At 33.4% G+C, this 15962-nt stretch overlaps 2 protein-coding genes across 9 annotated transcripts in view; one reads left to right on the top strand and one right to left on the bottom strand.

Annotated features, from left to right (window-relative positions):
• The window catches only part of LOC111316572 (prohibitin-3, mitochondrial-like), a 98704-nt gene that overhangs the window by 72034 nt on the left and 10708 nt on the right, over positions 1–15962 (bottom strand). The window lies entirely within an intron of this gene.
• Positions 7709–14992, top strand: LOC111317325 (putative disease resistance protein RGA3). 8 transcript variants are annotated; one of them, XM_089753550.1, is made up of 9 exons: positions 7709–8358; positions 8628–9217; positions 9866–11430; positions 11664–11887; positions 12092–12247; positions 12539–12970; positions 13172–13251; positions 13403–14596; positions 14739–14992. In XM_089753550.1, the coding sequence occupies exon 8, from the start codon at positions 13595–13597 to the stop codon at positions 14588–14590; it is 996 nt and encodes a 331-aa protein (XP_089609676.1). In that variant the 5' UTR covers positions 7709–8358; positions 8628–9217; positions 9866–11430; positions 11664–11887; positions 12092–12247; positions 12539–12970; positions 13172–13251; positions 13403–13594; the 3' UTR covers positions 14591–14596; positions 14739–14992. The 8 variants fall into 8 exon arrangements, with proteins under 8 accessions (XP_089609676.1, XP_089609675.1, XP_089609678.1 ...); XM_089753549.1 differs by having other exon boundaries at positions 12092–12281; XM_089753552.1 differs by having other exon boundaries at positions 12092–12316.

Raw genomic sequence — 15962 nt, 5'->3', positions numbered from 1 at the left:
CGTAGTAGTATTAAACAAAGCCAACTAATACTCCAATTATTTTTTATCCTAATAAATAAAGAATTATTACTTTGTTATTCTCGAGCTATAAAGTGGATAGGATATGGATAAGATTAATTGTTTTTCATCCTTATCCTCGGATTTTGATATTATATTCATTCCTTTGTCGGTCTCCAACAAATATTTTAAATTTATTTTTATCTTTATTTTTATGGTTATTTAAGAGGTATAAATAATTCTTACATATGTAATTTTAAAATTTTAAAATCTAAAATTTATTTTTTTAATATTTTTTATTTTTATCTTGTATATTTAGATAATTTATTATTAACATATATTTTTTCAATAAAATATATTAATTCTAATTAATCTAAAATAATAATTTATATTATTTAATAAAAAATTTTATTTACTAAATATATATAAATATATATAGGGCACGAGTATGAAATGAATACTATATTATTTTTCCTCATTTTCATACCTTATAAAAATTTAAAATCATATCCATCATCATTCATATACTTATAATATAATACTTATCTCTATCTTTATTCAAATAAAAAATTAAATTTCTCATTAAATATGCATAAAATTGATATCCCTACAAAGCTATGAAAAATATAATTCCTTTTGCATTTTGTGCTAATAAACAAAGACTTGTTCCTTTGTAGTCCGGGACAAGTGTTCTATATTCCTTTATTATTATTTTTTTAGCATACATGAAAATGTCTCTATATCAATCCTAAAATTAATGACCATAATCAAGCTGAATTAACGTCTAAATCAATGATACTATGAACATATTATGATAAAATCAACAACTAATTTCGTAAAAGAAATCCCAATTGATTTCATATTTGCTTGCTCATATATGATAACATTAAAAAAGGCCTTGTGATGACCAAAAATATAGCCTAACTTGGTTGGATTAGCTGAACACTCCCCTTCTTTAACTAAAAAATATGTAAACTTAAAATTTTGGATGAATGCAATTTAGATATTCGTATCTAACTTACAAAATATTATCTATTTTAATTTAAAAATCTCATAATTTTATCTCTTAAAAAATATATCATAGATTTAAATTTAAGCATCTATTTACATATTATAACAGATTCACAAAATCTTTTAATATGAGATTGAGATATTGCGTACAATTTGTTTGTTTCAAAAAAGAATTTATATTTTATGTTATGATAATGTATAAGTATTATCTACAGTTAATTATAGTTAATCAATCTTAAGATGATTTTTATTAATGAATAAAATTAAAAGTAATGAAATCTTAAAGATAAATTATTTTCGTTAATTAATTAAAGTTAAATAAATTTATTAATATTTATTTTAAACAAATTAATAATTTTAAATTTTACTTATTAATAAAACGTCACAGGAAAATAACGAATAGCATGGCATTGCATCAAACGACGATGTGCTACCAACTAATGCTGCAAAGAAAACGAATAGTAATACTAATAAACAAAGACTTTTTTCCTTTGTTATATATTCCCATGTTGAAGAAAACATTACTCAAAAGTTGAATATTGGCTTCTGTTATTCACTTCAAATCTCTCCTTCTCTCAATCTATCAAGTTGCAGTTGAGTGTTAGATGTAAATTATTTTGACCGTGACTTTTCCGAAGCAACATACATAAGGAATGCTAGCGACACACGTTTCAATCCTCATTTTTTCATACTCGAAATATAAATTAGCCACGTCACTTTACTTTATAAAAAAAATCGGTTACTTGCTATTAAAAGTTATTTTGACTTCCTATATAAAAAATTTGGGATAATTGACCACTAGAAAGACAAATTTGAGTAGCTTCGCTTGTAAGCTTTTAAAAATACAACATCAGCTAACTAACGAAAAAAAGATGGAAAGCTCCTGATAGTGGGAAACAATAGAAATGAAAAATCTCGTCCTTTTTCGTTTTTTTTTTTTATCGTTTCTGATTCACTCTTTCTTGTCAAAGTGGAAACTTGGATACAAGGTAAGAAAATATTGTTTCTTCAAATTTTCATTTCTATTTATTATGATTCACATGATTTTTTTTATTTAAATCCATATATATATATATATATATATAAAATATAATATAATATGTGTGTATACATGTAAATTATTACAAATTAAACACCATTCATGTAAAATTATTATGCATTTACATATAGTGTAAAAATTTAGGATTTATAAGTTTCTTTTCTTTTTTGTATAATAATAAAAATGTATTAATATTCAACATAAATCAATAGAAATATTATGATTTATCATTTTCATTTTATGCAATGCTAGGTATATGAAAATGGATCTTAGCTTAGATTCAATTGATGTTGGTCAAAGTGTGAGTTAGAATGTAGCAGCTTATGATGCAAATTTTGATCATGGGAATGTGATTGGTAACTTAGCTCCTGAATGTAATGAGAACATCGGTCAAGATCCTAAAGTTGGTATGGAGTTTGATTCCGTTGAAAATGCTTTTTCATTTTACAAAAGTTATGCCAAGAATAAAGGTTTTGGAATTCCACAAGTTGATCAACTAACACATGGATTGTTCCTTGTCTTTTTTTATAGCATTCACTGGATAAAAGTATTTTATAGAGTGGTCTTCGTAAAATTCAAAGGCACTTTAGGATTTCAATGGGTGATAAGATTCTGGTAATTGTGGTGCTATGCTGCTCTTGCCACCACAAAATTTTCTATTTTAGTTTCAAAAATTTTTCACTGGTCATTTATTGAAATTGATTGTTGTCGAAAAGGCCATATGTTAATCTCCTTGAAGCTTCAGAGCTTACTAGAATTTATTGAAGCTGGATTTGACACGGTTTTTCTTCTCTCTTAAGTCAAAGCAAGTTAACAAATTTGCACCTTTTGGATGCAGCTAAGTGTGCCAGAATGTACAAGACTCAGCGTTGAGGGCATTTTGTCCAATTTAAGAGCCTTCAGGTCTGCTGGGTTCCCGGGAATAAAGTACTTAAGAATACGAGGACGCTTTGGTGCAACGGAGGAGCAGTTCAAAGAGTTGAAGTTCTTGCTTGGTGCAGATAAACCAATGCAATTGGGAGCACAAAAACCACAATTTTTTCGTCAGGGGCAGTTGCATCTCATGTGTGATGATGATAGGGCCATTGACATTGAGGTTTGCCCCAGATGTCAAAAACTGAAACAAGTTTATGATTGCCCATCAGAGACTTGCAGAAGAACACATCATGCTGCTCAGTTGTGCAGGTCTTGCATTCTCTGCATTGCACGCTGTATTTGTTGTGGGTGCTGTTTTAAGGATTGTGATTATGAGGAAACATTTGCTCTAGATTTGCTTTGTTTTAATTGTTGGAAGCAAATCCTTAATCGTGAAGAAAAGCCAGAAGTAATGGGTGCCTCCTCTTCTAAGCACACCGTCTTTCATCAAGAGACGAGGTATCAGTTCTGCTTTTATGGCTAGCTTAGAAGACATTCTATTCCCTTTGGCTGCAGGCTCTGGACAAGACATCTGCACAACCTAGCGGGTGGCTGTTGAATACGTGCATAGATTCCCTAGTAATGAAGTTTAACATGATCCATGCACCTTCTGCAGCTTCACATTGCTACCTTAATGTTATTTCCTGCTTTGTTGGTTCATGCAGTGAAGAATTGATGTCACTTCTTTTGTTCTTGTGAAGAATCGAGGTTGGTTGGCAGGAACGAGAATGAGATGCTGAAGACAGATAAGCTGGTGAAAAAAAGAACAAAAATGGAAAAGGAAAAGAAAAAGAAGGTAAAACAAAAACAAAAATAAAAGAATTACTGGGTATATCGAATCACAGATTCTGTTGAATAAATATTTCTTAAGGTGGGCTGTTTTTTTGGGTGGGAGGACATGAAGCAAGTGTTCAGAATGCTTTCTGTCTGTGTCATTGCTTTGTCCTTCATCCAATCCTTGTGAATGAGGAGAAGCAATATTGGCAAGCAGAACAAAGAACAATGGTCTGGAATCTGGATGGTATCTGCTCTGCAGTAGCCAGGGCAACAATGCTACATGTTCGTCGTACATGATGCATCTGGAGTAAACCATTATTTTCGTAGGATCTTGTTGCAAAGCTTGGAGGATAGCAGTAATCTGAGCTGATCAACGGGAGCTCTTATTCTTCATTCATTGTTCTTTCCTTTTGCAACCAACATGTCGACCGATGGATTTTCCTTGATGTCAAAACGACAACCTAAGAAAGTTCACCTTAATTCCTTATGTAATGAATGATTACTCAGAGACTTTGCACTTTTCTCTTTTGTCTTTGGTTTCTGACCTGTAGACTATATATTTTCTTGGCCAAAATAATGCTTTAATCTTCGTTGTTCATGCCAGCAATCATTTGCTAGTCCTAATTTGCCATTAACTGCGTCTAATCTTGGTTTTCATGTTATGCAATATGGGAACAAAGGTGAATATAGTCAACTAATCCGATCCAAGTCGTATTTGTATAATCATCATACAGACACATAAATAAATAAATAAATATATATATATATATATGTAAGAAGGGATTCACTTACTTAGTTAAAGTGTTTTTTTTTTTTTTTACGATTAATATTTTGTTAATTCAATTGATAAATTTTATGTTTTATTCAAGAAGATCATCTGTTAAAATTAAGTTGATTGAAAATGTTTACCTTTTTGTTGGGTAATTATAAAAAATATTTATATCTTGATAGATATAATAATGATATTAGATTGACTTGAATATATATATATATATATATAGACAATTAAATGTTCTCCTTTGGATCATATTATGGATGTAAAATGTAATGATTTTTTATAAATTGGAAAAAGTGATTATAAGAATTTTTAGTAAAAATTCATACACATTAATCACTGAATTAAATACTCGAATGCTCATTAAATTAATTAGGCTTAATATCTAAATAAACTCTCATACTTTATTTAAAAATGCAAATAAACCTTCTATCTTTTGTTACATAAAATTAAGACTGTAAATTTTTTTATTTTATTGCTATTATACTGGTTATATCTTAAAATTAGATGAATAATGTCAAATTGATAGAATTTTAAAATATTATTCTTTTAAATATTTATCATTCGACTCATCTAAATGAATCTAAATAAGTATTTTTTATAAATTAAAACATCCAATTAAAAATTTTTAAACAAAAAATTACATATTTTATATCATTAAGGTTCTAATTATAATAAAATCAAGTTTATAACTTTAATTTCATGCAATAAAATACGTTTTGGAGTAAAGTTTGAGAGTTTATTTGGGCATTGTTCCAATTAATTACTGTTGCTATTTATGTTGGGCCTCTTCTATTTTCTCTTTGGTCCTTAGATCTTCTAGTGGTCCAACTAGAAAGGCTCCTAAATGGACCTTTTTTTCATAAGTCTATTTGGTCTTTATCCATCCTTCGGCAATGACATTTCCATTCTGCCAAAGCCCAAGAACTGAAAAAATAATTAATGCTTAAGCAACCAAATTCAAATCATAAGTCAAAGTTTAATATACACAATTAAAAAGAAAAAAAAAAAATGAAAGTTCGCAGTGCAATTTAGAACGGTTGACAGTCGTTGCCTTATTTACGTCGAAAAACTCTTTTTTTGGCTGCCGCCATAGTTAGAACTCGAAGCTTTCTCTTTTTCTTATTGCTTTTTTTCAACAAAAACATCAGCCCATGGAGAACGGAGAAATCCCAGAAAGCGCCAATGAACGTATGTTTTTTCCGTTTTGGTGATTAATTGTTATTTCTAGTTCTGCGTTCGTATTAATTTTCTTCATTTCTCTTCGGATTGTCCTGGTCCTCAATCGGAGTCCGCGGGTAAATCCGATGCGTGCCAAGGTTAACCTAATCAAGAAGTTTGTGCCACTGCCCCCTAAGGGCCATGACCCAGATTTGCTCTTTCCCTCTTTCCCATCTTTTCGTTATATTTTCTTTTTCATTTATTATTTTCATGGTGATGGTCTGAGGTTTGTTCATGAACTGTTTTTTATGACTAGAATAGAATTTCAGGTTTCTTTTGAGGTTTTAACAACTTAGGAATAGCATATGAAGCTTTACTGGAGAAAATAGCAGATGGAGATGTCACCAGTATGGTTGTTACATAATTGATTTGAGCTAGAATTTGTTAATAAATATTAATGGAGATGCAGCTCTCATGTTTTGAATAATAAGAGAATGCTTCAAAGGTTCTAGTATTGTATGTTTTAGGAAGCTTACTCCTGATTTGGGGTCGAATAGCTTAGTGCTTTAACTGGACTTTCATTTCTTACAGGAAACTGAAACTAAAATAAGATGATTTTGTATATTGCCTCTTCGAAATTTGCTGTAAGTTGCATATGCCAGTGCATTGGGTCTTATCTATCTGAGGGTTTTGACTTTTGTCTCCAATTATCACCCTGTAACCCGGCTCTTTCTGAACTAAGAAGGCTGTCTTTTGTTTTCACTGTCCTTGTAATTTCATTTAACTATTTGCCACGTCTTTTTCTTTTAAAGTTTTATAATGAGTTCACATACAATCGCCTTAACTGTCTAAAGTTTGGCAGTTGTAATGGTGCATTTGATGATTAGTTAATTGTCTTAGGTTTTACCTCATTTATTAAAGAGCAACTGTTTACAGTGAACGTATATGCCATAAATGAGAACTGATGAATGCTTTTGGCCTACGCAATTTGCCTCTCTCCATTTTTGTTTTGATGTTGCTTTTTGCTTTTTCCTCTCTTCTATTTTATGTCTGGCATATTGTGGGTGTTGTACGAAAGGGTTATTGACTATCTTATGGCTAATCACATATTCATGATGGTTTATAAAACTTCAAGCTCTTTTGCTTCTGTCCTAGCTTGACCATGTTATCTGTCATATGAATCGATTACATACATACTAATATTTAATCCATTACATTCTGCAGACTTAGTTGCAATTGCAGAAAGAATGGGTACTGTCAAGCATAAGATACCGGTTTAATCAGGGAAGGGAGGAGTTGGCAAGAGCACTTTCTCTGCCCAACTCTCATTTGCACTAGCAGCAAAGAATTTCTAGGTGGGTCTACTGGATATTGATATTTGCGGTCCAAGCATTCCAAAAATGCTTGGCCTAGAAGGTCAAGACATTCACCAGAGCAACCTTGGCTGGTCTATTGTTTATGTGGAGTCCAACCTTGGGGTAACGTCAATTGGATTCATGCTCCCTAACCCTGATGAAGCTGTCATTTGGAGAGGACCACGTAAAAATGGGCTCATCAAGCAATTCCTTAAAGATGTATACTGGGGTGAGCTTGATTTTCTGGTTGTTGATGCCCGACCAGGGAACTCTGATGAGCATATCTCAATTGTCCAGTTCCTTCAGGCTACTGGAATAGATGGAGCTATCATTGTCACTACACCACAGCATGTCTCTTTGATTGATGTGCGTAAGGAAGTTAGTTTCTGCAAAAAAGTTGGAGTATCAGTTCTTGGAGTTGTTGAGAACATGAGTGGCTTTTGTCAGCCATTGACAGATTTCAGGTTTTTGAGGATGACAGAGACGGGTGAACATACTGATCTCCCTGAGAAGGTTATTAAGTATATGAGGGAGAAAGCACAAGAAATGCTAGATCTCATTGCTGCCAGTGAAGTCTTTGATAGCAGTGGTGGTGGTGCAGCAAAACTGTGTACAAAAATGGGAGTACCATTCCTCAGAAAGGTGCCATTGGGTCCACAGCTTTGCAAGGCAGCTGAATAAGGTAAATCTTGCTTTGCTGAACAGAAGTGCAGAGTAAGCGCTCCTGCATTGAGGAATATTATTGAGAAGCTGATGGCAAATTATTGGTGTGAAGAAATGTCTGTGGAACAGTAGCCTAGGGTGAACTACTGTCTGGAGATCTTTGGGGAACAGAAATTTGTTTGCATGTTGTGTAATATTCTTTCCTCATTCATAATTTTCTGGAAGTTCTGTGGAGTACAACACTTGAGTTATAAAAGTTCAATAATCTATAGTCTGCACACTGTAACTTTACAAATTACAACTTTAATTTTTTTATATAATTCTGAATTTCCTTTTCATAAATTATGCTTAAATCCATAATACCATTAAATTGAGGAATTGGGGATGGAGGTGTTGATAGGATCACTCACCCACTAAAACAGATGTATTGGTGCTCGTCAGTACATACATTTATTCCCCTACAACAATCCTCAGGTTTATGCATCGTGGTTTAACTGGTTTTATGCCCTCAAGCTTCATCATTTGGTTTACAGCAGGTTACCAATCAACAGTTAAACTAGAGCAGGCATTAGATCGTGGTGCTGATCCTCTGGCCATTACCACCACTGATGCAGCTACGTCTTGTGAAGTCCTTCCTGCAGGAATGAAGTAGACCTCTGCAGATGGTATGTTTTGTTTTTAATTCAAGTGAAAAGCTTCCAAGGTTTCCTCTACCTCTCCTTGTTTTCACTTTTATTTTTGGAACTTGATCAAAATTTCAAATTGTGCTATGAATCTGTTTGGAGTAATTGGTATCTGGTAAAAAATTTTATGCTTCGTTTCACTTTCTGATTATAATTTGACTGTCAAGGTTCTTTTCACTTGTATTTATTAAAGCTATTTGTCTTATCAAGGTCATAAACATTTGAGGCATGTCATGATTCTTGTATGGCAGGAGGTGAAGGCTACCCTTATGACAGTGGGATGTTATATCAGTCAATCATGGGGGACTACACCAGAAGGAACGATAGCGATGGAACTGCAGATGCAACTAAGGAAGCAATTGAGTTAAGTTCGGGTGACAAACTAAAAGGCATTTTGGTTAGAGGATGACTACCAGGTTGTCTGGAGTGTTAATGAGGATACCCCTTTAGGAAATTATACTCTCTGCCTTGATGAGGATATTTGAAGTCCTCAACTTACTCCATTTCCTATAATGAATTTGCAAAATTGTTTATCAGATACTACGAGACAAGCCTACTGTTTGTTTGCGGGAATCGCTATTGAGTTTGTGCCTTTTACAATGAGGCTGAGTGCATAGCTGTTGGCACTTGACACTGTAGATAAAACATTGTACAGAGAAGATGATCTCCATGATTTTCTTTCTTGCAGTGGCTTGGCATGGTTAAGAGAGAGAAATGGATAAGCATTCGTACTTAGGATGATTTCCAATGTACTGATCAGGGTCTAGGCCAACTGAAATTTGTTTTTGTTGGATCACAAAACCTCTAAGCGTCAACTCAAACAAATCCCAGCCTAGTACAGGTAATCATGCACAAAGATTAACTGATGTTATGAGGTGATATCATTGAATTCAACATCACAAACTTTAATGTAAACATTTTGTCTTGGAGTTCTATGTTGTCAACCTAGAATTTTTTATAGATTCTTTATCATTTGATTTACTCTTACGTTAGAAATATTAGTATATATGTAGTATTAGTAGTAGTACCTGCCTTGGTAATTCTATATTTCCCCAAATTAGTAGTGTTTTAATAGAATTATGTTTTGTGAACCTCATTCGCCTGACCATTTTGGAAGCTTATCCCTTTGGCAGGGCAATGGCAGTTCACATATAATTGCCTTGACTGTCTAAAGTTTGGCAGTTGTAATGATGAGTTTGATGATTAGTTAATTGTCTTAGGTTTTACCTCATATATTAAAGAGCAACTGTTTACAGTGAACGTATATGCCATAAATGAGAACTGATGAATGCTTCTGGCCTACGTAATTTGCCTCTCTCCATTTTGGTTTTGATGTTGCTTTTTGCTTTTTCCTCTCTTCTATTTTATGTGTGACATATTCATGATGGTTTATAAAACTTCAAGCACTTTTGCTTCTGTCTTAGCTTGACCATGTTATCTGTCATATGAATCGACTACATACTAATATTTAATCCTTTACATTCTGCAGACTTAGTTGCAATTGCAGAAAGAATGGGTACTGTCAAGTATAAGATACTGGTTTTATCAGGGAAGGGAGGAGTTAGCAAGAGCACTTTCTCTGCCCAACTCTCATTTGCTCTAGCAGCAAAGGATTTCCAGGTGGGTCTACTGGATATTGATATTTGCGGTCCAAGCATTCCAAAAATGCTTGGCCTAGAAGGTCAAGACATTCACCAGAGCAACCTTGGCTGGTCTCCTGTTTATGTGGAGTCCAACCTTGGGGTTATGTCAATTGGATTCATGCTCCCCAACCCTGATGAAGCTGTCATTTGGAGAGGACCACGTAAAAACGGGCTCATCATGCAATTTCTTAAAGGTGTATACTGGGGAGAGCTCGATTTTCTGGTTGTTGATGCCCTTCCCGGGATCTCTGATGAGCATATCTCAATTGTCCAGTTCCTTCAGGCTACCGGAATAGATGGAACTATCATTGTCACTACACTACAGCAAGTCTCTTTGATTGATGTGCGTAAGGAAGTTAGTTTCTGCAAAAAGTTGGAGTATTAGTTCTTGGAGTTGTTGAGAATACAAGTGGCTTTTGTCAGCCATTGACAGATTTCAGGTTTTTGAGGATGACAGAGACTGGTCAACATACTGATCTTACTGAGAAGATTATTGAGTATATGAGGGAGAAAGCACCCGAAATGCTAGATCTCATTGCTGCCAGTGAAGTCTTTGATAGCAGTGGTGGTGGTGCAGCAAAAATGTGTACAGAAATGCGAGTACCATTCCTTGGAAAGGTGCCATTGGCTCCACTGCTTGCAAGGTAAATCTTGCTTTGCTGAAATAAGTGCAGGGTAAGCACTCCTCCATTGAAGTATATTATTGAGAAGCTGATGGCAAATTATTGGGGTGAAGAAATGTCTGTGGAACAGTAGCCTAGGGTGAACTAATGTTTGGAGATCTTTGTGGAACAGAAATTTGTTTGCATGTCATGTAATATTCTTTCCTCATAATTTTCTGGAAGTTTTCTGTGGGGTACAACACTTGAATTATAAAGGTTCAATAATCTATAGTCTGATCACTATAACTTTATAATTTACAACTTTAATTTTTTTAACTGTAACTTTATAATTTACAACTTTAATTTTTTTTATGTAATTCTGAATTTACTTTTCATAACTTATACTTAAATCCATAATACCATTAAATTGAGGAATTGGGGATGAAGAGGTTGATAGGATCACTCACCCAATACAACAGATCTATTGGTGCTCAGCAGGACATACATTTGTTCCCCTCCTATCCTCTAGTTTATGGAGGGTTGGATCAACGTCAATTATCTTTGAGTTGCTTTCAGAATCTTGTTTAACTGGTTTTATGCCTTTAGTTGATATGAAGAGCTTCATCATTTGGTCTACAGCAGGTTACCGGTCAACAGTTAAGCTAGAGCAGGCACTAGATCATGGTGGTGACCCTCTGACCATTACCACCACTATGCAGCTACTTCTTGTGAAGTCCCTCCTTGGGGTATGAATTAGACCTCTGGAGATGGTATTTTTTTGTTTTTAATTCAAGTGAAAAGCTTCTCAGGTTTCTTCTTCCTCTCCTTGTTTTCATTTTTATTATTTGAACTTGATCAAAATTTCAAATTGTACTGCGAATCTGTTTGGAGTAATTGATATCTGGTCAAAATTTTTTGCTTTGTTTCACTTTCTGAATATAATTTGACTGTCAAGATTCTTTTTAGTTGTATTTATATTAAAGCTATTTGTCTTATCAAGGTTATAAAACATTTGAGGCATGTCATGATTCTTGTATGGCAGGAGGTGAAGGCTACCCTTGTTACAATGGGATGTTATATGAGTCAAGCTTGGGGGACTACACCAGAAGGATATATAGCAAAGGAACTGCAGATGCAACTGAGGAAGCAATTGAGTTAAGTTCGGGTGACAAACTCAGCAAGCATTTTGGATAGAGGATGAAGACCAGGTTGTCTGGAGTCATGATGAGTTTAGGAAACTATACTATCCGCCTTGATGAGGGCATTGTAAGTAAATAACTTAAGCATTTCATATAATGAAATTGCAAAATTGTTTATCAGATAATATTAGACAAGCCTAGTGTTTGTTGGCAGGACTCACTAATGAGTTTGTGCCTTTAAAATGAGGCCAAGTGCATGGCTTTCGGCACTTGACACTGCAGATAAAACATTGTACGCAGAAGATGATCTCCATGATTTTCTTACTTGCAGTGGCTTGGCATGGTTAAGAGAGAGAAATGGATAGGCCTCCATACTTTGGATGATATCCAATCTGGTACAGATCAGGGTCTAGGCCAACTGAAATTTGTTTTTGTTGGATCACAAAACTTCCAAGCGTCAACTCAAGCAAATCCCAGCCTAGTACAGGTAATCATGCACAAAGATCAACTGATGTTATGAGGTGATATCATTGAATTCAACATCACAAACTTTCATGTAAACATTTTGTCTTGGAGTTCTACGTCGTCAACCTAGAATTTTTGATAGATTCTTTATCATCTGATTTACTCTTTTGTTAGAAATATTAGTATATATGTAGTATTAGTAGTAGTACATGCTTTCGTAATTCTATATTTCCCCAAATTAGTAGTGTTCTAATAGGTTTATGTCTTGTGAACCTCATTCGCCTGACCATTTTGAGAGCTTATCCCTTGGCAGGGCGATGGAAATTCCTCTCACCGTGCCATGAAGGTGTTTTATAGCTAGATTCAGAATGCGGTGGGAAGAACTCAAGCATAATGCCAAAGACTTTAAAAAATATATTTTGGCCTTGAGGATTTTTTTCTTTTTTTTTTTATCTTTCTTTTCATTTACCTCCCTATTTTATGACCATGGATTTCATAATGCAAGTATGTAATCTTCAACTATAGTTATGTAATAAAAATAAATTATTCCACGCATGGAAAGATTAAGTGGTAAAAATTCAAATGTTTGAACCTTGTCCCTCACCAATACCTCTTATGCAAACAACCTTGTCGGTGGATGGGTCGTGAGCTGTACATGTGATGTTGCAACTTGCAGAAAGCATATTCTAAGGTTCTCAGTATATTCGCCATTTGGTCAAAAGTCATGGTAACCGGCAAATAAAAAGTTAAGTAACAAAGAATTTTTTTTTTATTATTTTATTATTATAAAAAGCTCTTGGGATATTTTATTTTCATAAAAAAAATTTTAATCACTGCATGAAAATTATTTTTCTTACTTATTTGATAATTTTGTCAAAAATATATATATATCTTTGCAGTTGCCTCTTAGTTGATATGAAAAGTTTCATCATTTGGTTTACAGCAGGTTACCAGTCAAAGTCAACAGTCAACAATTGTAGAAGTGGTCCCCCCTTTCACTTGCTACCTAATCCCACGGTCACCACTGTAGTGCCCTGAAATTCCAGATCTCATCCCCCTTTACGTCCCCTTTAACCATTATCAACGCCTCTTTTTCTTTTGAATCTCTCTCTCTCTCTCTCTCTCTCTCTCTCTCTCTCTCTCTATGTTGATAGCATTTGTTTCTTCCATCTTGAAGCAACTTCCTGCTATCGCTATTGAGTATGCGCGGTGAGAGTTGAAGTTGGTGACAGATGTTAAGAAAGAAGTCGAAAAGCTTGAAAGAAATTTTAAGGCCATCCTCTATTGGCTTGAAGATGCAGAGCAAAGGCAAATTGTGGATCACAATGGGCAAGCTCGGTTAGTTGAGCTCAAAAGAGTGTCTGATGACATGAAGAAGGTGTTGGATGAGTGGAGCACTGCGCTCTCTCAGTCACAAACAGATCCTGAGTTAGATGTAAGTGCTTCTATGCCCAAGAGGATGAAAACTTCCATAACTTCATGGGTTTCTTCTTGTTGTCAAGTTGTTATGCATTATGACATTGCTAACAAGATAAAACGAATCAATGAAAGGCTAGATGAGATTGTTAAGGAAAATGGTAGATATGATTTGACAGAACAATATACACGAGTAGAGAGTACATCTTTTATTGATGTGTCCAAGTTACATGGTCGAGATGAGTTTAAAAGGGAGATAGTGGAGAAATTGTTGAATGGGACTAGTGAAGAAGGCTGCATTCAGACCATCTCTCTAGTAGGGATGGGAGGGATCGGCAAAACAGCTCTTGCTCAATTGATCTTTAATGATCATCAAGTTCAAGCACACTTCCACAATGTAATTTGGGTGTGGGTCTCGGACCGTTTTGATCCAAACAAAATTGCGGAAGCAGTTTTAGGAAGTCTGGACAAAGGTTCATCTACCAACCTCCAAAATCCAATTCCCTTACAAGATGTTCTGACCAAAATTTCTGAAAAAATCAAAAGTGCAAAATTCTTGCTTGTTTTAGATGATGTGTGGACACACCGTGATGAAGTTTGGGAGCCACTAGAAGCTGTTTTTAAACAAGGCATGTGTGGAAGTAGGATTTTGGTGACTACTCGTACAGAATCAGTTGCAACGGGGATGGGATCCTCTCAATTGTTTCATTTGAAAGAATTATCTGATGAAGTGTGCTGGTTAATACTTGGTCAATCGGCCTTTAGGGGAAATGAGTTGCGTAGAAACTTGGAGGATATTGGAAGGGAAATAGCACATATTGGAAGGGAAATAGCAAAGAAGTGTAAAGGTTTACCACGTACTGCTAAGACTTTGGGACGATCGTTGCGGGGTAAAAATACTAGCGATAAGTGGCAAATTGTACTGGATAGTGTGAGACGTGGAAATTAAATGCGGGTACTCTTTCTGTTTATTACACTCTCCGAATTACTTTTGTTCAAACTTTCTCTAAACAAATCACTTGATAGTATAATTATAATTTTATCTTGTGTTTTAAATTGATAATACAAAGGATAACCTTTGACTTTTATATTTCTAGGGAAAATAAATAAAAGGCTGAAGCAGAGGACCTGTTATCGGAGGGAACAAGAAAAATGATAGGCTTCTACCTCTTTTGTGCTTGTGTTTATTTAAAAAAAAAAAAACATTCAGTATTATGTGATCTGTAAAAGCCTATTGTGTGTCTATTGCTGTCCTTGGTCCCTCCTTGTATTCTTTTTGTTTGTATGGATTTATTGTGAGACCTTTAACTTGCAATGCATTATTTTAATGTATGGACTAATTTATGTTTAATATTAGTGAGATGCTAAAGTTACTTCTTCTTCCTATATATATATATATATATATATATATATTTATATATATCTTAGGGTACTGAAACAAAAAAATTTTTTAATTAGATACTTAAATTACATTTTTATGTATTAATTTACACTAATTACGAATTCGTTAAGCCTTTGCGTTGGCATGGTATTAACATCAAATAAGATATTATCATATGTTAAAAAATTTAGTTAACGTCATATTATCAATATCATATCAGTATTAAAAGAATATTTCAAAAAAATATAAAAATATTCTAAAAACTATTTGAAATATTTTAAAAAATTTTTATAACTTATAAAAATTTAGAAAAATAAAAAATTCTAAAATAATTTGTAAAAATTTTAAAAAATTTTAAAAGAATTCTAAAAATTCTATTTTTTTTTAATTCTAAAAAAATTTCAAAATTTATAAAAGCTAAACTTTTTTTTTTTAATTTCATTTCTTCCTCCCACGCCATAAAAAAAATATATCTTTTTCTTTCAAACAACAAAAAACTAGACCTTCTTTTTGAAAAATTTTAAAAAAATTTTAAAAATCTTTAAGAATTATAAAATTAAAAAAAAATGTAAAAAATTCTAAAAAGTAAAAATTTTTAAAAATTCAAAAAAAATTAAATTCAAAAAAAATTTTAAAAAATTCTATAAAATTCTGAATTTTTTTAAAAAATTCTAAAAATTCTAAAATAAAATTTATAATCTATAAAAGCTAAACTTTTTTTATTTCATTTTTTCTCCCACTCTACAAAAAAAAAAATCCTTTCTCTTTCAAACAATAAACAACTAGCCCTTCTTCAATCCAGTTTCTAACATCAATTACCACTGCTCATCAGCATCGATTTGCCCTAAATTTCACCAAAAAGCTTTATCTTCCTCCTCATCCTTGTTTTTAAGTGGATTTTTTTTTTTTTTTGGGCAAGATAAGGCTATGTTTTGTGGTG

The sequence above is a fragment of the Durio zibethinus genome, chromosome 24 (assembly GCF_047325235.1).
Source record: "Durio zibethinus cultivar Kanyao isolate XHJ-2024 chromosome 24, ASM4732523v1, whole genome shotgun sequence".
In the NCBI taxonomy this organism is placed as follows: Eukaryota; Viridiplantae; Streptophyta; class Magnoliopsida; order Malvales; family Malvaceae; genus Durio; species Durio zibethinus.
The sequence above is the reverse complement of the archived record's forward strand: the minus strand, read 5'-3'. Positions and strand labels throughout refer to the sequence as shown.

Excerpts from the sequence above, each read along its gene's own strand:
- LOC111317325 (XM_089753550.1), top strand. The coding sequence starts at position 13,595 with ATGAAGAAGGTGTTGGATGAGTGGAGCACTGCGCTCTCTCAGTCACAA.